We start from the raw sequence: 20,916 nt of genomic DNA, 5'->3' as shown, positions 1-20,916 counted from the left end.
GCAAGAAAGTATATACTATTCTTACTGTTCATGAGACATAGCTAAACCAAAAAAGTATTGGTGCTGAAAAGAGTAAGTTCCGATTCTGGAGCTTTCCTATGTGAAGCTGATTGGAGTGCACTGACATTTCATCTCGTGGCCTTGCCCCTGGTCACATGCTCTGGAAGAGCAACCCAGCCTCTCAGTCCATGTCCTCAGGGAATCGATGTGCCTCAGTGGGGCCCGCCGCTCCTTCAGCCCCGTGGCCTGTGGGACAACAGATGTTCTGCAGGACTTCTGAAACGTAGCCCTGTGCCCGTCCTCTGTCCCACTCACCATCCACAAAACAGCAGGAAAAGGGGATCTAAGTACATCACAGACAATGAAGTGAGGGGTCAGGGTGGAAGGGACAGCAGAGAAAGGTCCTAATACGTGTGTTCCGGACCAGGAATTAAAAATTAGGAGAATGAGGGGCACCTGGCTGGCTTGGTTGGTGGAGCATGAGACTCGATCTTGGGGTTGTGAGTTCGAGCCCCACGTTGGGTGTAGAGATTACTTAAAAATAAAACCTTTAAAAAAAAAATCAGGAGAATGAGTAATTTGTTGAGGACTTAATATTTGTCAGGCCCCAGGCTAAGAACTTCAATATCCTTTGTGTCCTTCCATCTTCACAACAGCCCTGTGAGGAAGATCCCTGTTGTGGAGATGTTATTATGGGGCTAATAATGGGTCTGTCATACGGGGCTAATAATGGGTCTGTCAATATCTCCATTTCACAGATGAGGGACCTGGGGCCCAGAAAGGTAACTTTCCCAAGGCTATTCAGCTGACAACTAGCGGAGCCAGGATTCAAACCCAGGATGGTCTTGTCTCCAGTGCCCTTGAGCCCTGACCCTTAGCAGAGACAGTGATGGGTAAGTTGGAAGCACACTGTGCTCCTGACACCTGAGGAGGACTGACACATCAAACAAATGAGCAGCACATCAGCACCCCGACAAGCCTGCTTCAGAATCATGCTCTCAGGAGGCTGGGTATTTATCCCTGGGATGTGTCTGGGCTCAGACCCCTGTGGAACTGTCCCCGTCGCTCATTATCACCTGGGGCCCAAACGTCAGGCTCGCGATCTCCCAACACTCTCCTCAGTAGCTCCGATGAGTATTCCCCAGCCGGGCCACTCTCCTCCTTCCCCAGACTTGGCCCTGAGTTATTCTACTTGTCTCCAATCGCCCCCCAAAGGATGAAGATGTGCCATGACCCTGGACACATAAGGAAATGCATCAGGGGCGCTCTCTGAGGGCAGGTCCCTCGAGGAAAGCGGGCCCTGGTCACCAGAGTGAGATTTCCTCCCAGCAGGGGAATGGCTTTGAAGAACCACAGCACACACTTGCATGAGTCAAACTGGGTCTTTTTGATGCCTATAACGCCACACTTCCCATGCTCTCTCTACTCTACACCCCACCACTGCACCCAGCTTGCCCCTCAGCTGGCAGCAGGCAGCCACAAAGATTAAATGAGGGCCGGCATGGGCCAGCTCCTGTGCCATCTTCCATTGCCCTCAGGCCACCTATTCTTACTCAGCTGGATTCAGATCTTGAGGAGACTGTGAACATAGCAAACATTTAGGTAAATATATTGATTAAAACCCAAACATTTGTGCCCAAGTGTGTTGTTACCATTTCAGATCTACATGCAGCCTTCTCCCAGGAATCCCACCCTCACATCCTTTGCTTTTTCCCAGGATACTCACCCCCTGGCCCCTCCCACCTCACCTCAAGCTCAGACCACGGATACCCAACTCGGCAGCAGGAGCATCATAGGCCAGGCCTAGTTCTACTTGTGGAGTGGGGTAAGTCACATGCACTCTGGACCCCTTGGGTTTCTCACCCAGATTTGGAGGTGGAAATGACCTAGCACACTTTACCCAAAATGTGGGGGCTGAGGGATACAAGAGTCACAGCAGGCTCAGGGCCCTTTTGTATAATGCTCCACTGCCCAGCAACCCCACCAAGGGCCTGGCGTGGGGTGTGTGAAGCACAGAGGAAGTGAGGAAGTGACCTCTGGCCTCTAAGTGGCTTTGAAGCAGGGTTCTAGAAAGCTAGTTACATTTTCCCAGTGGTTTCCACAAGAAAATGCAAAGTAACTTTGCAATGAAAATATGACTCCAAAGTAAGAATGCAGCAAAAAAAAAAAAAAAAAAGGTAATGAAGTATTAAAAAGCAACATCATTACTCTGTGAAAACACAAAACAGATCAGGACTGCTACTAAAGTTATATAATGGCCCCTCTTTTTCAAATAGGACCTTCTTAGATTGAAGACTCAGTTACCACATAGTTATTATCAACTCCCGCCAAATACTCACTGCAGATTTAATAAAGAACCAAAACGGCCTTGATGACTTACCCAGAGAGGCTTCTAGAACTTCGTCTGAAAACTTAAACGTGGGGAAGAGCAATGCCAGTTCCCGGCTGGCGGCGTCTCTGTCCTGGCTTCCGTGGACTGCGTTAAAGGGCATTTCTGTGCCGAACTGAGCACGGAGACTGCGAACATAGGTAAAATGCACAAGAAACAGTCGTTTCATTTGCAAAGAAACATTTTGCTCTCCGGCAATGGGCACCAGCAACCAGTTAGCACCCCGCGTTTCTGTGAAATGGCTTTCTCTCCGTTGGAAATGCCAAGAACAACAAGGACAGTAGCTGACATCTATTCCATCGTGATGTTGGGTGTTCTGGGCAGGTTGCCAGGTACTTCACATACATGATCCCGTTTCATCTGCACCACAGCTCTGTGAAGGACACTCTGTCATGATTCTCAGTTTAAATACGCACGAGTCATGGCGCAAGCTCGGGAGCTCCCATTTTGTTGCTATCACTACCAGGGACTAGCACCCTGCCAGGAGCTCGAGGGTGTGCATCATTAATTCCTCAATAACAGCATAAGATAATACTAATATTGCCAGGGCTTCCTTTTTGTCAAGCACTGTTCCAAGTGTTTCATATGTATATATATGTATATACACATACATACGTAAGTACATATGCTCATTTAATCCTCACATCAATGTCTGAGGCATTGTAGTACCCATTTTTCAGATGAAGACATTGAGGCACAGAGAGATTAATGGCCCTAGGAAGTGCTCTTAACAACACTCAGTGGCATCCCAGGATAGGTGTCATAACCCCATTTTACAGATGAGAGAACTGAGGCTCAGAGAAAGGACTTACCCGAGTATGTGGTCAGCTAGGATCTGAACCCTAGGCTGTCTTACTAGTCCCACGTATGAATATTCTGGCCCCCTACAACTGCAGGGTACAACTGCAATTACTTAGTCTCTTGCTCATTTCTTTCCTGGTGGCTGGGGCTCTCTCAGCTTCAAAGGCAAGACAGTGAATTTGGCATTGGCGATGCCAGGGTAAATACAGGGCCAAGGCAGCCTAGTGCAGAGTGCAGAACCAGGTGCTCAGACTCTAGGGGGCCTCAGAACACCCTGGGTGGGGAGGAGAGTGGAGAGAGTTGAGTCTACAATGCAGATCCCTAGGCCCTGCCCAGAGTCTCTGACTTGGCAGACTTTACCGGGGCCCTGCAACCTATATTTCCTGGATGAGTGTTGCATGTGTTTTCTGGGACCACACTATGGAACCCTCTTAACTGTAGGACTGGATCAGAGGGTGAAGATAGCAGGGTCTCCTCAAATAGATAACAAAGAGGTCAGAGTCTCTCCAAATATACATAAAAGGGGAATTTGGGGCTGAATATAGAGCAGGGCTCTTGGCTTCCCAGGTTTTGAGATAAATGAAAAGAACACAGCTGGTGACATCACCTGTCAGGCTGCTCCCTCCTTGCCACATCAGGGTCACAGGGCCCCATGAGCGTTCGCCAGGCAGCGGTCACGTCCTCCGTGCCCTCAGGCCTGGTGAGGATCAGGAGGTGGCTCGGTCCACTGCACATGTGATGTACCAGCTTCTCAAATGCCTCCTAGCACAGGGAGAGGAAACTGTGACCCAGGGCAGGGGTCCTGGGGCCTATAGTGGGTCAGCGGGCCCATCCCACCCTCAGGAAGGGAGGGGCTCAGTGAGCAGCCTTGCCACAGGCCAGCATGCCCATGGAGGGCCCAGGGAGGGGTGGTAGTGATGACCAGCCACACCCAGAGAACCCAGATAAAGGCAAAGGCAGGAAAATGAGGCTTTGAATTGACTTGTTTGGGGTTGGGTGAGAGACTATAACAAGTTAGGTAGGGACGTGTGTGGAAATCATGTGGATGCTGGATAACCATGGGGTGCGATGTAGCTAAGACTTATTTTTTGCAAGGCCTTGCAACCCTTCCCGCTCCTTCAAGTAGCAGTACTCTGGTTTTCCTTTGGGGAGTAGCCCTTCCCCATTTCACTTGGCCTAGTCTGGCTGACAACCATGATGCCCCTCCATCCCCTCCAACCCCACCAAACACACACACCTCACCTGAGAGGTGGGGCTATGACCAAGCTAGGTCCACTAGGCCTCCGTCCCAAGTAGGGGAGTCAGAAGCAGAAGCACGTGGAAAGTGGTTGAACCTGAGTTGTCCAACAGTAGCACCTAAAGTGACTGTTCATGGGATTCTGCTCCTAAGGTCCCTACAACTGTCTTGGTTCTTTTTTTTTTTTTTTTTAAGATTTTATTTATTTGACAGAGAGAGACACAGCGAGAGAGGGAACATAAGCAGGGGGAGTGGGAGCGGGAGAAGCAGGCTTCCCGCGGAGCAGGGAGCCCAATGTGGGGCTCGATCCCAGAACCCTGGGATCATGACCTGAGCCGAAGGCAGACGCTTAACAACTGAGCCACCCAGGCGCCCCAACTGTTTTGGTTCTTCTCCTCCACACCTTCTTGTTCAACTCCTTCAACTATCTTCTTCAGTTCTGGAAGCTATGGAGTATCCTTCTAATAAATTCTTTATGTCATTACTTAAGTTAGAATCAAAATCTCTTCCTTGCAACCAAAGAACTTTTTACTTGATACAGACTATAATCATTATTCTGAGAGCAAATTCATGCCCTTCTTGCTGTTCATATTCTTGTTCTTCGTAATACTCAATTTTCTCCCAAACTAACATCAATCTATAAACATAATGTTGGAGAAAGAGAAAGAAATGAGAGGTGTCGGACATGTGGAAGCAGATGAGCTGACCTCCCCAGCTTTGTGTTGATAGAAAAGTTGCATTTCTGCCTCTGTCATGGTTCTCTCTTCATTTGCTAAAATGTCAAAACCGGCTTCGTGGATCTGTAAAATATACATATATTGTGAAAGGGTAAATCAAGCCCAAATTCACATTCAAATGTACTGAAAAGTAAAAGATAATGGGAAAGATAACATTAAAAGCAGCGAAGACCCTCATCCTCATCGTATCTGTCCCAAACGGATTTAAAATGTTTCGTTGACTTAACTGGAATTTTGGTTGGAGCTCCTCAGAAGCCTCCTTTTCCCACTAGCACACTGTTGTTCAATGCCCCGCCCCTGCTTTTCCAGCAGAGGAGACATGAGGGCAGTCTGTCCGGGAAGCGTTGTCTCTCTTACCTTCATAATAATCTCATCAGTCTTTCCGTGGACCACTGCGTCTGGCTTAATGATGGCCAAGGTGCAGGTCTTCCCTGATGAAGCTGGGGTAGGGGTGGGGAGGGAGAGCAGGGAGGAGATCAGAGACTACTCAGGAGCAGAGCTCCAGCAACAACTGGAAGAGTCAGCTTGGAGCTGGGGAGAGCTGGAACAGAGGCAACACGGGCCTGGCCTCTCTCGTGCCTTCCTGTCACCTCCCCTGACTCTGAGCCTCTAGCTGCTGTCTACTCTGTTCTCTAACTCCACTGGCTCCTTCGCCAGAGCTTCTTTTTAACTTTTCTGGCATATGGGCAGTAATGACTGCCCCAGGCCCTGAGTCTGTATGACTTTTCAGCACCAGCACGTTCTCCTGAGAGAAGATCAGACTGGCCAGTTCGTTGTGTGGAGCCAAGGTACCAGTCATAGCTCCCTGAACAGTGTCCTGATGGCTGTTCTTTGGTCAGTGCCCATAGATCCAATCAGCTGTGGTGACGCGGGAGGTGGCACATGGTTGTAGTCCCTGCTCAGGCCTGTAGGAGGCCCGGTGTCCAGTCCATAAGCCCAGCCCTACTGTACTCCTGTTTGTATCAACTTGGCCTTGGTGAGCTTCCTACACTCTCCACAGACTCTGTACCCCCCATAGCCTATTTCCTGTTCTCAACCTTTACATCAGTTGTGTGGCAATGAAACATGACAACATCTGCGTTTGAGGAGAACTTCCTACTCTGAAAATCTCAAAAACTTGTGTACTGCAAAAATGTGAATCATTTTAAGCAACAAATCTATCCATTTTTCTTATTTCTAATATCCCATGAATCCTTAGTCTTTAAGGGACTCTTAAAATGAAATCCCTTATACGTTGACCCATTAATGAGAACCCCTAGAGGCGCGGGGTGAGAAGAGAAGAGGCCAGATCAGGGCCCAGAGAATTCCAGCTTGAAAGGGGAGCAAATGAGAAAAGGCCAATGAAGGGGGGGGGAGGCTGTGGAGAGGCCAGAGATGTAGAAGGAAAACGAGAAAGGTCATGACATCTCAGAAACCAAAAGAGACGAGGGTTTGGAGAAGGAAGGCACTGTCAACATCATCCAAGTCCTCAGAGGCTGTAGGATATGACTGGACACTGTGTGTTGGATTTGGCCACCAAGGTCAGTGGTGCCCCATGAGCACCAGGGAGCAGGTCGGGCAGGAGCCGAAGGTGAGGGGTGCCCAAGGCGTATGGGAGCTCAGGAAGTTCAGGCATGGAGGGAAGGAAGGCTAAAGGCAAGGGCAGGCTTTTAGGTTATTTTCTAGGTGGAGAGACTTGATTTGAGAGGAGATAATGAAGGAGGGAAGAGGAGATCATCCAAAAAAGGAGGTAACAAATGTTTCCTGCAGAGGCCAGAACACTGATTTTTTCACACTTGAAGTGTTTTTGCTCTCCGAACTGTGCCTCTTTCCTTGTTAGAATCCAAACTCAAACAGTCCTCATTATCCCCACATGAATAAACAGCCTCTCTGCTTCACACAATAATAAAAATCTTCCTTCTCCTTCCAACTCGGTTCCTGAACTTAATGCTGGTTTCCCCCAGAGTCTCAGTTACTGTCACAAGCCACCTTCTAACTTCTGGCTTCCCTGCTGTCAGGTCAAGTTGTTCTTCCCATAGTAAAGGTTCAGGAAGAACTATGATGCCCAGGACTCCTGCCTTTTGGATGCTTCAGAAAAAGGTGAAAAAAAGAAATGAGCTCTTTAGCTCAAATGAAGACTAAGGAAACACCAGCATCATTACTTGAAATTCTACCTTCCTTTTTATTAAGTGGGGCTTTTCCTGATGTGGGGTAGTAGCCCCGAAAGTCATACTTGTGATACTTGAGCATGATCAGAAAGCTGCAAAAAGTACCTACAATGTCAAGAAAGGGCAGAAGGGAGATTGGGCACAGTATGTTTGAAGTCAGGTGACTGGAAACCGAATGTTTCACGGTTAATCTTCCCAGAGTTCAGATTGCCCAAATCACTGATGACCTATATGCTTTGCCTTTTTGTCTTGCTTACTGGTTCTATACTCACCCACGTCCACATCTTCACCATTGTCCTTGTCATGGGAGAGGCATCCGTCTTCATCAGACAGAGCCTTGTCTCTAATCTAGAGCAACACATGGGTCATGAACAGAAAGTAGTTAGCTAATTAAAATTACCACAAAGACCTCCAGCAACCGACAGAAGCCAAAAAAAAGCAAAGGCCTGAAATGCAGAGCCAAGAAAAGGGGGTCAAGAGCATCAGCCTTGGAAACTTTACAAGATCCTTTTTAGTAGCCGGATGACGGTGGAGGTGAGGGTGTTCGAAGACAAGGAAATCCATGCTGACTTTAAGGTTTAGATTCGGCCCATTTCCACAAACATCAAGTAGAAAAGATGAAGTAGGGAGTTGGCCAGAAGACAAAGGAAGAAGTGACATACAAGGAGATACTTATCAACTGGCTCCCCTGGGCAACGTTAGTCGTGAAGACATCATCTCCCCCTGGAGGGGGCACAAGCAGGTGTGATTTTCGGAGAAAAATATGGATTCTAAGCCATTCTATAAAAACAGGGCTTCACTATTTGGAAGTGAATATGAAAACTTGAACAATGAATACTGAACATAAGGCTCATTGGACAGAAGCTCAAAGCACCAGGAAATGCCTCTCTCTATCTGAGGTGGTGTCAGTGTTCAATGGCAGCCAAATTTTTGTGAGAAACTTGTAGTCTATGCTGTCATAGAAATAATTTATCAAAATCACAAGCCATGCTGATCCCGTTGCTCGTGTGAATGACAGAGCTTAATTTCTAAATTAAACGATCCCTCGGGGATCACAACTAAAACTTTCAGGTATGGGAGGCGAGGGCATATCACCAGGAGAGAGCTCACGGTGAGGCTGACTTCTATCCCACTACTCTACTCCATAACTTTATCTTCATTTCTGAACATATTGTCAGGGTTCCAGAAACCCCTGTTAAGAATTGAAGCAGGGGATGAACAGGAAATGGATAAGAGAAGTTCAAGTGCTCTGGATGAAGGGGGCGACTTTTTAAAATGAGTTTTTTAAAACGCATGTATGGGACGCCTGGGTGGCTCAGTCGGTTAAGCATCAGCCTTTGGCTCAGGTCATGATCTCAGGGTCCTGGGATCGAGCCCCACATCGGGCTCCCTGCTCGGCGGGAGGCCTGCTTCTCCCTCTCCCACTCCCCCTGCTTGTGTTCCCTCTCTTGCTGTCTCTCTCTCTGTCAAATAAATAAAATCCAAAATAAAATAAAATGCATGTATGTCCTAGTGGGCACTGCCTCCCCGAGCCCTCGGGTGGGCATTTAATGGCACTTGCCACTGAGCGCTCCAGGAAGATTGGTGGGACCGGGAGACACCGAGCTCGGTGCTGGTGGAAGCACTCCTTACCACTTTTCGCTCGCGGCCTTCGGCCAGCACCTTCTTCTCAGCCTCCAGCTGCTCTCGGATGGTTTTCTGCAGCAGCGGGGCGTTGGCTCCTCTCACCACCGCCACCAGTTCCCCCCCCTAGAACACAGAACACACGCGCTACCCAAACCGCTTGAACTCTTCTTCACAGATCTTCATCTCTTTGAAGGGCCAGCGAGTGTCCAAGAGCTTTGCTTAGGCGTGTGCCCAAGGCATAAATCACACTGGACTGTGTGGGAGCAGGTGCCAAGGCGGCGGGCTCCATCACAGCCTCTCACCCTGTGGTGGGCCCCCTGCGGGGCGGGGTGGGAATGGGGGAGGGCCCACTCTCCACCAGCTTCTGTGAGTAAGAGGCAGAGACTGACTGCTGGAAAGGTTAAAGCCGAGACTCAGTGGCCCCAAACACCACCTCCGCTGTGAATGAAGTTTCCTCTGACCCCCCCCCGGACGCCATCCACTGCTCTGCCTTCTACCCCATGCCTCTCCTTTCAAAGCTGCCTCCAGGGAAACAGGGAGTTAGTTAAGGGAGGAGCAGGGCAACGAAGTTGTGGGTGACTAAGGGTGGCCTAGACATGGCTCGTCCACTTGACAAATACCTATTGAGCGCTTACTCTGCCAAGCCCCAAGACAGAGGCAAAGAATATGAACAGTCACCATGAAAAGCCAGAGTTGCCTGCTTCAGGGAACGGGAAGCCAAGTGGGGAGAGAGGTGGTCATATCAAAGAAACAATTACAATAGAGTAAGATCATCACTTTAAGAGGGGGAACATACAGGATGCTTGGCATTCAGGGCAAGAATGGATTCCCAGTTCCGTCCGGGGGGGGGTCAGAGGAAACTTCATTCACAGCGGAGGTGGTGTTTGGGGCCACTGAGTCTCGGCTTTAACCTTTCCAGCAGTCAGTCTCTGCCTCTTACTCACAGAAGCTGGTGGAGAGTGGGCCCTCCCCCATTCCCACCCCGCCCCGCAGGGGGCCCACCACAGGGTGAGAGGCTGTGATGGAGCCCGCCGCCTTGGCACCTGCTCCCACACAGTCCAGTGTGATTTATGCCTTCATCACTACAGGCTCAAGCAAGCGAACCCCTGTGGCAGCAATCGCATTTCTGCGCCTGTGGCCACTGTCACTTTGGCTCCTTCCCACTTCTCCCTCCATCCTCACCTATGTTTCAGCATCTAACTCCAGTCTTCTGTCAAGAATCAACACCCAAATAATGTTTGCCATAGGCTTCCAATCTGTGATACGTGTAGTGCTGTGGGCAGGAATCTGAAGGTTTCCGAAGTGAACAACCCTGGCCTGGCTGTCAGGAGGCGGGAGGGTAGGTCTCAGTTTCCCCTGACTGGATGAGGACGGGCTGCAGTCAGGAAGAGCGTATCTGTCGCAAGCCTTTGGAGCCTGGCAGGTGACCTAAGCTAGGAAGCCAGGTGTGAGGCAGTGGGCCCGGAGGGGCATGGGGCCAGAGCGTGGATGTCACACCCCAAGACATCCAAACTATCTTTCAAAACACGGAACTACTTGGTTTTCCTCGACAGTCCCTTTCATTTCTGAATTTCTGTAAACATATCTTCACATCTTACGATTAAATAAAAGTGAACGCAGAGCTTGTCTACCCCATTAGAGTATGTGTGCTGAAAGCTTCTCTCTACAGAGCGGAGGATAGAAATCTTGAAACCTTGTGCTCTGTCCATGAGCCAGAAGGAGCAGACGCTTTTGAGTGACTCCCATTCTTTCCTGTGTACAGCCAATCAGGAAGGCTGCTGAGTCCAGAGTGACCCTCGGGAGCTGTGTCATCCCGGGCCTCCCCGCCAGCAAGCTATGCCACCGTTCGAGGCAGGGACCTGCATTACCAGGACTTAAGTATGCCTCTCCTTACCCCAGATAACAAGTGCAGTCAAGGAGGAAACAATCCCTTGTTTGGATCAGTGAAGCCTCTTGGTGACTTTCAGGGAGATGCCTCTAGCGGAACCCTGATGATCTGCAATGGTTCTGGGTCTGGTTCTACAGATGTACTTACTGCATAAAACAGAAAGTTCGGCTCACACCTCCCTCGGTACTTTTCAAGGACATCAAGACAATCTGCTTCTGCCTAGAGAAAACAAGCTGTCAGGAGGGGCCTGGGGTGCCAGGGACACAGGGGCATGATGGTGGGCGACCACACAGGACAATACCCACACAGACACACACCCCACATATACACACATAGACCCCATAAACAGCACGCACACACACACACACCCCCTCTCCACACACAGTTTGCCTTCCGTGTCTGAGAAGCCCTGTGCGGGGGCAGGCATTGCTGCCACACACCCTCCCCAGAAGGGTCAGAACTGACTCCCCATGAAGAAAGTGCAGAGTCCTTGAGAGGTCAGCGTGGGTGAATTTTCTCCTGTGTTCCGCCTATGAACCTCTAATCCGAGTGTCTCTCACACACTTCTCTGGAATTTATTCCCATTTCCATACATTCATCCAAGGAAATATTGGCCAGAAATTCCCCATGATGGAGGACAGCATAAAAATCTTGGAACTCTGTGCTCTGAGAGTAAGACTTCAGAGTCCCCAGTGTTCGTGAGCCAGAAGGAGCATGCGTGTCTGGTGACGTGCACCCCTTCCCTGTGCACAGGGTCAAGAGATGCCAGAGCTCAGAGTGACTGTCGGGGGCTAGGGGTGGGGTAGGAATCTTTTATCTCTAAAGAAACTATAAAGCACCGTAACTGATGACCCAAAATTTCACAACCGATGCCTTTTCAATGATCTGGAAAAAAGGCAGCTCATGCTTCCTGTCCCTGATTTTAAATGTTTAATTATTTTACAGTGTCGTGTAACATTCTGCTGAGAGAGGATCTTACTAATGCAAAATGCAGAAGGTCCAGGCCAACCTCCGTCCTCATCTTCTGGAAGAGGCTCACCACGGGTTTGCAGGGCCCACACCAGCCTTGATAGACGTCAACAACTGTGTGGAACCAAGAAGCAGGAACATTCAGCGGTCACCAGCACTCACCATGTCAGGCAAAATTTATACCTGCAAACTCTAACTCCTCTCCAGTGCACATCTGTTTGCAGGGTTATTTAATGGTTCAAGGGATTTATTCTCCCCTTGGAATAGGGTCAAGCATGGAAACACAGCCACCCCTTATTCTTACGAACTCAGGGTTCTGAATTCTAAACAGAATGAAGTAAGTGTGGTAGAAAACAGTTTTCTTTACGGATCTTTTACCTGCAGTCATTTCAGGCTACGTTCATGGCCAGGCTGGTACAGAGTAGCCCTCAATAAATATTTGAATTGTACTAAAATTATCTATTCTAAAAGAGGTCACGGTAGGCGGCCTGTCAGCACACAATCAACTCTTAGCTGCTTTGATAATAAACACAGTTTTGACATTTTCCCCTGATGGATTAAAAGCCACTTCTTTGGGTAAAGGAGAGTTTTATTTACTTTATAAAATCAACATTGTTCTCCTGAAAAGTGTACCTGATAGAGACCTAGATGGTAACTTGGCTACTTTTTTCTTTGTCAGTCCCAGTCTATGGAGTGTGCCAGGACAGGGCTTGAGGGAACCCTCTCGTCTGATTGCACAAGGCCCCAGGGCCTGTGGGAAAGCGAAGCAAGCTAAGCCAACACATGTGTACCAGATACATGCAGGACGTGTCCAGCCCCATCATGACGACACAGCTAGTGCTAGACTGTGTGAAGTTCAAAGACATGAAGTTCAAAGACGTGAAGTAACTAACCCAAGGTACAAAAGAAAAATTAAATTCTCAAGCGGTAGAATCTAGTTTTAAACCCAGGTTCATCTGAGTGCATGCTCTTTCAACTACTCCAGGAAAGAAGCAAGATGCATGGATTCAGGAGTGTTGGTTAGTTTCATCAAGCAACATAGTTTTGCAGGGAGAAAGTGAGAACCAAGTTGGGTATGGGAGGGATGAGGAAGCCAGGCACAGGGGGTTAGTGGGGGTGGGAGGGAAGGAAGGCAGGAATCCACAAGACTTTGAAAGGGAAGGGAAGGGGGGGGCGGGGGATGAAAGTCACGTGGGTGTGGAAAGGACTCTACCTTGGAGCCTGGCAGAGGAAAAGAACTGGGTGGTGGCAGGGAGAGATCATTTGCAGGAAAGAGAAACATCAACTGGGTTCTAGACATGCTGGGTTTCCCGTTCGAGCAAGAGAATCTAAGGTCAGTGGTCTCAAAGGCAACCAGGTACCTGCAGAGACGGAGACAGATTTGGGCCTCCTGGGCACCCACGTGGAGGACAAAGCTCCGGGTTTCGCTGAGGATAACAGCTTCACACTTGAGGGGCTTGGGGATTTCAATACACCAGGGAGGTGTAATGGGGGAGGAAGGCATTTGGGTCAAGCCAGGAAAAAGTCTTTGAAGACCTCAAGGGCCTGTGTTTGGGCCCACCAAGGAAAGCAGGTTCACACTCCCACTAGGGAAAAAATGGGACCCAATTAGCTACCAATCTCTCTGCAGGATTTGCACCCATAGTTCAGCTTCCTATCTCCCCTCGTAGTCCCTGGCTCTCTGAGCAGTGGTGGGGCAAGGGCATACTTCACAGGTTATGGGGCAGAGAGCAGGACTGGAGAGGAAGTGTATCAAGAGTTACAAAGCAAAACAGAGAAGACATCGGGGAGGAAAGAAATGACAGAGAAAATGAAAAGGTGTGTGTGCATGTGTGTGTGTGCACGTTCATGCGTGGGGAGAGGTAAGAGCAGACACAAGCTGGCCGAGCAGGTGTGTTTATAGGGAGAAGAACTGAGCGGATACAGAGAGAGGAAGGGAGCCCAGAGCTACGCACCATCAATGAAACGAGAAAGGAACTGTAGTGGCAGGTGTGGCAGGCAGCCTCTAAGAGGCCAGGGGGGAGTCCTGCCTCCTGGGATGTAACCCCGTGCCCTTGAGGGCAGGCCGGACCTAGTGCCTGGCTTCTAACAACGGAGTAGGGCAAAGCAATGGGATGTCACTTTTCAGATTCAGCTATAGAAAGACTTTGACTTGCATATGTCTCTCCCTCCCCCTCTGCCCCCCTTCCTCTGGGGGAAGAAAGTTACTGTGTTGCAAGTAGCTTTATGGAGAAATTGATAGCAAGAACTTGATGTCTCTGGCCAGTAGCCAGCAGGGCCCGGAGTCCTGCCAACAGCCTCGTGAATAAAGTTGGAAATGACCTTCTAAGATCTGTCAGAGCCACATGACCGAGCTTAGAAGCAAATTGGACTTCAGTTGAGCTTTGACATTCCCTGTCTTACACCTTAACTGCAGCCTGGTGAGAGACCCCAAACCAGAGACATCCCAAACCAGAGGTGAAGCAACACCTGGATTCCAGCCCCACAGAAACTGTGGGATAAGAAATGTTCATTTTTGGGGCACCTGGGTGGCTCATTTGATTAAGTGTCTGCCTTCGGCTCAGGTCCTGATCCCAGGGTCCTGGCATCGAGCCCTGCGTCGGGCTCCCTGCTCAGCAGGGAGTCTGTTCCTCCCTCTGTGCTCTCTCACGCTCTCAAATAAATAAATAAAATCTTTAAAAAAAAATAAATGTTCATTTTTTTAAAAACTACTAAGTAAATTGCAATCGATAACATACAAGAGGATAGGGACGAGGAGGCCCAAGGACAGTGGCTATGCTGGATCTTAATGACAGTGCAGTCCCTGGTTCCAGCCCCTTGGGATGCCTAGCTCTCCTTCCAGCCCCTGAGTTCCAAGAGATCCCCATATTCCTTCCGGCACATTCCCCTTTATGCCTCAGGTAGTCAGAAGAGGTTTTCATTCCTTCATACCAAACAACCCTTGGGTTGGACAGTCAGCTCTGAGACAAGGGAGCCCTGTTACCCGGCAGTACTGACTGTTTTCCTGAGCGGAACGTACTAACAGATGTGCAAGTCGGATAGATACACACGCACAAAGAAATGACCTGGTTCTTAATTTATGAAACTCAAGATAGGAAAATGGTGCTCATTGCAGCTTTTCTCTGCCTGGTTCAGTATGCCATGTAGCAATTTTGAAAAGGCTGGATCTAAAAACGTATCTGAGATTACCAGTTAGTCCTTTGGAACTGAGCATTTCCTCCCAAAGCTCCTGGGTGCTGATGTTAACCTAACATCAAAGAAGAACAAAGTCTGTATTACTGAGGGCATGGATGGGGAAAGGATTTGATGTGTTTGCTCCAGATACCTACCTACCTACCTACCTCTTGCTACCTCCCTTCCCTCCCTCTCTCCCTCTCCCCCCACTTCCCTCCCTCCCCTCCTCCTCTCTCCCTCCCTCTCTGAAATAGGTACAAATACAGCTCAAGCTGTCTTCTTTCCCCAATCTGCCTTTCTCCTCCTGTCTCTTCCTGCCTCCAATCCCCACAAATAACCACTAACCTAAGAAAATCTCATTTTTTTAAAATAATTTTTTCTTGTTGCTCGTCCAAAAAAATATATATAAAATTGTTTTGTGTCCATAAAATGTACATAAATAATATCATACTATAGAGATCTTTTTGCAATTTTTGTTCTCACTCAAATCCAGTTTGACATTTATCTAGATTCATATACAGAGAGGTATTCATTCGTTTTTTTCTTTGGTCTTTTTACGTATTCTGGAGATATATAATTTATATACAGTGAAATACACAGAACTAAAGTGTTGCAGTTCGCCGAGTTTTTGCAAATGCACACAACCCAGGTCACCACACCCCTATCACAATACAGAACTTCCCCGTCATCCCCGAAAGTTCCTCTGTCTCCTCCCGGTCACCCCCGCTCCTCACCCCAGGTGAACACTGATCTGCTTTCTGTCACAATAGATGTGTTTTTTCTAAAACTGCCTAAAAATGGAATAGTGCAGCACATATTATTTTGTGCTAGCTTCTTCCATTCAGGGTATTTTGGGAGATATATTTGTGTGGTTGTGTGTCAGTAGTTTGTCCAGTTTTATTCCTGAGCATATTTCATTGTATGACTATATCATAATTTGCTTGATAGATATTTGGGTTACTTCTAGTTTGGGATTATTACAAATAACGACTTATGAACACTCTTCTTTTTTTTTTTAAGATTTTATTTATTTGAGAGAGAGAGAGAGAGCCTGTGTGAGCAGGGGTAGGGGCAGAGGCAGAGGGAGAAGCAGGCTCCCTGCTGAGCAGGACTCCGGGATCATGACCTGAGCTGAAGGCAGATGCTTAACCAACTGAGCCAGCCAGGCGCCCCACTTATGAACATTCTTGTTAAATCTTGTTGTGCTCACGTTTTCATCTGTCTTCAGTAAGTAAATACTCTAGGAGTGGCATTGCTGGGACATAGGGTAAATGTTATGTTCAGTTTAATAAGAAACTGCCCGTGCTTTTCCTAAAGTGATTATACCATTTTAAACTTTCATCAGCAAAGTATAAGAGTCCTGCTTGCTCCACATTCTTACCAAAATATAATATTAGTCTTTTAGATTTTAGCCACACTAATGATAATGTAGTGGTATCTCATTGTGGTTGTAACTTCATTGCCCTGATGACTAATGGTGTTAAGCATTATTATTAAATAATGCTTATTATTAAAATTATTAAAAGAGGTATTTATTATTAAAATAATCACTATTTAGTGTGCTTATCAGCCATTTATTTATCTTCTTTGAGAAGTGCCCATTGGTCTGTCCATTTTCTTTATTGGATTGTTGGCCTTTTTGTTATTAGATTGTGTGTATATATACGTATATACACAAAGATGCTCTCCCATTTTCTTCTAGAAGCTTTATAATTTAAGCTTTCACATTTAAGTCCATGAGCCATCTGAAATTAATTTTTGCCTGTATTGTGAGGGAAGGATTGAGGTTAGTTTTATTTCCATGTAGAGGTACAGTTTTTTCTGCAAAACTTCTTGAAAAGATTTTTTTTTTCCCCTCATTAAATTGCTTTGGCACCTTTGTTGAAACCAGTTGACTACATAAGCATGGGTTTATTTTGGACTCTCTTCCGTTTCATTGACCTATTTTCTATTCTTTTGCCAACACCATATTCTTTTAATTACTGTAACTTTATAATAAGTCTTGGAATCAGGCAGTGTGGGGCTTCCATATTTGTTCTTCTTTTTCAAAAATGTTTGGCTATTCTTGATCCTTTGCATTTCTATTTTTTTAGAACCAGCTTGTCAATTTCTACAAAAACTCGAGATTTTAATTGGGATTGCATTGAATCTATGGATCCATTTGGAAAAAAACTGAATCTTCACAACATTGAGTCTTCCAGTCCATGAACATCATGTTTCTCATCACTTATTGAATCTTCCTTAATTTTCTTAGCAATGTTTCATACTTTTTGGTGTCTAAGTTTTGCACATCTTTTTTACGTATTTCCAAACATCTACATCAGAAATAATAAGTTGAGTTTATTGCCATTTCTTCACATTTTCCTCTTATCTATAAAGTATTCTGGTTTCCATCATAAATTAAATTTAAGGAGAAATACATATTATGTTATACATAGCACATTATTAATAGTGTACATTTTTGAATAATGTTTTTATTTGGAAACAATTTCAAACTTATAGAAGATTTGCAAGTACAGTATAAAGAACTTCTTGAATTATTTGAAATTATTTAAATTATTAAATAACTTGAATTATTTTGAAATTATTTGGATTTAAATTACTAACCTGATATCCCATTATCTCTGAATACATTATCCTACATACCACAATACAACCATCAAAGTCAGGAAATAAACACTGATATATTATTACTATGCCATCTTCAGGTCCCATTCAGGTTTTACCAACATTATTTGTCCTGAATAGCAAAGGATCTCGTCAGAATCATGTACCGGATTAGTCTCTTTCAGTCTGGAATAGTTCTTCAGTCTTTCCTTGATTTTCATGACCTCAGGGTCATTCTTGACGACTATGGGAGGGTTATTCTGTAGAATGTCCCTTGGTTTGGGTGTGTTTGATGTTTCCTGATTAGATTCAGGCTGTGCATCTTTGGATTGGTTGGAATTGGTTTGGGTGGAGTGTCAGAGAAGCAGAAGAGTGTTCTCTCATTGCATCCTATCAGGTGACACACAATTTCGATCTGCCCCTTATTGTTCATGTTCACTTGGATCACTTGATTAAGGTGCTCTGTCAGTCTCCTGCACTGTGAAATTATTCTCTTTTACTTTGTAATTAGTAAGTTTGGGTGGGGCTAATTTAAAACTATAAAAATTAAAAGACCATGGCAATGATCACTCATTCTTAATACAGGTATGCTAAGGCCTTTGTTCCTTTAAAAGGGCTGGAAACATGTAACATCTGCAATCTTCTACTAAAGATCCATCTTTCTAAAGAGATCATATCTCCATACCTTTTGTTTCTATGAAAAAACAGAAAAAACGGAAGAGTCTTCTTCTTGATGCCTTGAGGGATCTAAGAGAGTTGGACCAACGTCATTCTGGGCTCACAACTGTAGTCCTGAAGAAGGTGACAGATGGTTCATAAGAGTCCCCACCCCCACCCTCTCTCATAACAGTCGCTTCCGGTGGCTCATTGGTCCGTCAGTAGCAACTCTCTGTGGTACACCCCTGTCGTGGGATAAGCCTCACCAGCTATGGGGCAGGGACTCCGAACACTTAAAGAATCTCGCTCCTAGGAATGGGCCAGGATCAGGAGAGTATGGAAAATGTCTGGACTTCACTAAGCCCTACATTTGGTCGGGAATGAATGGGGAATGCGTGGCACATTCTGGCCAGATTGTCTCTTGATGTCCTGTGATTTCTGTCTCAGTCACAGAAGAAGCCCAAAATAGTCTTAGTCAAAGAGAGGACAGGGTTCCTGGGCTTGCAAACCCTACAGCACTGCTTTCAAGGAGCTGACCTGGTAGAGAGGCAGTGTTCACACAGATGTCTCCATGCACATCCCTCAGCAATCGGGAGTACTTACTTGGAGTACCAAACTGAATTCAGAGCTCTGGGAAATAACATTTTTGTGAAATCACCAAAAAATATTATCCCAAAGGAGATACAAGGCATAGACAGATGAAAAGATAATCATATGGGGCAAAAATCTTAGAGCCATCACAGACAGCAATCAGTCCAGCCTTGAAATTCCTAAAGGAGTCTCATCGAAATGACTCTGCAGGCTATGTATTATCCTTCCTGTTTGCATAAAGGATATGGAGTCTCAGGGAGGTTGAGGAAGTCATTCACAAAGCAGTAAGTCCAGGTGTTTAGAATTTATTTACAGACAGAATGAAGACGTATGAAAAGTTTCATAACTCCAGAGTACTAGAGCACCAGTGCTGGAAGGCCCTTAGGGATAGTTCACTCATTCTACAGATGGGCAAGCTATAGCAAGAGAGGTTATGTGATTGATCTCAAGTCTCCGAGTTGACTAAGAGAAGAGTCAAGAACTCTATCAGGTCTTCAGACCTTCAGTCCAAAGCTCTTCCCACCCTCTCCTAGTACATGCTATCCTTACAGTGACATTGCTTTCTCCCTTTTTAAATCATTAGGCTTTGGAAATTCACATGTAAAGTGCTGGTGCCACCAAGGACAATGAAAGAGAAATCAGGTGTCTCAAGACCACTGCCACTCTACTCTGCAGGTGGCGCCTGAGCATGTTTCCAGATGGGCTGAACTGACTATGAGACACTGTAAAGTTTGCTTTAAAATGTGCACAAATTACAGATCATCCAGATGATCTGCTTATGATAAAACACTCCCTCTTGTCCGGGATCAGGAATCAAAGCAGATGGGGGCTTACAGAGTCATTTGTTCCAGGTGCAAATGAAGTAAAGCACTCTATACAACAAATGTGCAGCACGTAAAATATCAAAACATATTTGTTGAATAAGCAAATGATTGCAAAGAGCAGTGGTGGGAGAACTGGGTCTCCAGAGAGCATGTAGTTACGGACGCATGCCCAAACTCAAAAGAACCCTACATCATATTCTGGAAGCAAGCCACATTTATATTTCAACAAAAAATATGTCAGTATCGAAATGTATTTGTTCATATTTTCTTGCGTTTTTAGTTTTATTTTAATTCATGTTTGAGTTATGTTTGAATAAGCACTATAAGCATAAAGAGCTTATACCCCATTTTATGTTTGCTTATATTTAAGGGCACAAAAAAAATTGTCACTGGGGGTCGAGATAAGTTTGTTGGGGTTTTTTTTCCCCCTTTAAGATGGAAGGGTACAATATTCAAGTTTGAGAACACTGTCTGTCACGTACTGCTAGCAAATAATATCACTTTTATACATTTCTTTCCACTCCTCAACCCCTACCCCCAACCAAGTGCTAGAAGCAAGAGCTCCTTGAGGCTTACCTGCAGGGCAATTTCCTTCTTCTTGCTTCCCATGGCTCTGCAAAGAAGACAGAAGCCCTATTACTTCGGGTTCGGACTGTTCCCAACAGCAGCCTGGAGACAAACCGCTGCGAAAACCAGCAAACCCAGAGCCTCCTTCAGACAAAGCCCCGTCCCTTTAAAGGTAAACATAAGTGGCAGCGAAATAAATGCCCCGATGCAAAATGAACACCACGGGGTGGAGGGTGGGAAGCAGAGCCTGCCGCCCGCAGGGTCGTGGCTCTCCAGGCGGTTTTCGGCAAAGCCCCTTCCCAGCATGGAGTGGGGGAGCCCGGCGATGCAGCCCTTCAGGCATCAGAGCGCCTGCCGGGGAATTCGGGCAGGAAAAGGCCACAGAACCCTGTTATCCCTACTGTTGCACTATATTCCTGGGAAACTGAGCCACCGCGAACGATCCCTCGACAGCTACACGGTCCTCAAATTGCCGCGAGTTTCCAACCTAGTCGTTAGAGACCCAGCCACGGTCGTCAGGGCAACAATAAACAAGCGTACGCGTAAGCCACGCCCAACGCGGGCGCGCAGAACGGCGGGAGGGAGTCCCGCCCCCTTGCAAGCCGAATTGTGCTATAGGGACGCTCTCGCTGGCTGATGAGTTTGTCAGTGTCTGGGGCATTTGGACTCAGCAAGCAGAGACCCTGTGCACTCAGGTACTGG

The 20,916-nt window shown here is 46.7% G+C and overlaps 1 protein-coding gene across 1 annotated transcript; it reads right to left on the bottom strand.

The window, feature by feature from the left end:
- Window positions 1-106: 106 nt before the first annotated feature.
- Window positions 107-20,256, bottom strand: NME9 (NME/NM23 family member 9). The gene is made up of 11 exons (XM_021678752.1): window positions 20,224-20,256; window positions 14,984-15,041; window positions 11,805-11,908; window positions 10,973-11,044; window positions 8,944-9,060; window positions 7,584-7,659; window positions 5,522-5,604; window positions 5,135-5,227; window positions 3,798-3,952; window positions 2,381-2,517; window positions 107-246 (listed from the first exon to the last, which is right to left on the bottom strand). Exons 1-11 carry the CDS (start codon window positions 20,254-20,256, stop codon window positions 182-184), a joined length of 993 nt encoding a protein of 330 aa, XP_021534427.1. The 3' UTR covers window positions 107-181.
- Window positions 20,257-20,916: the final 660 nt, after the last annotated feature.

Source organism: Neomonachus schauinslandi, chromosome 1 (assembly GCF_002201575.2).
Source record: "Neomonachus schauinslandi chromosome 1, ASM220157v2, whole genome shotgun sequence".
In the NCBI taxonomy this organism is placed as follows: domain Eukaryota; kingdom Metazoa; phylum Chordata; class Mammalia; order Carnivora; family Phocidae; genus Neomonachus; species Neomonachus schauinslandi.
The sequence above is the reverse complement of the archived record's forward strand: the minus strand, read 5'-3'. Positions and strand labels throughout refer to the sequence as shown.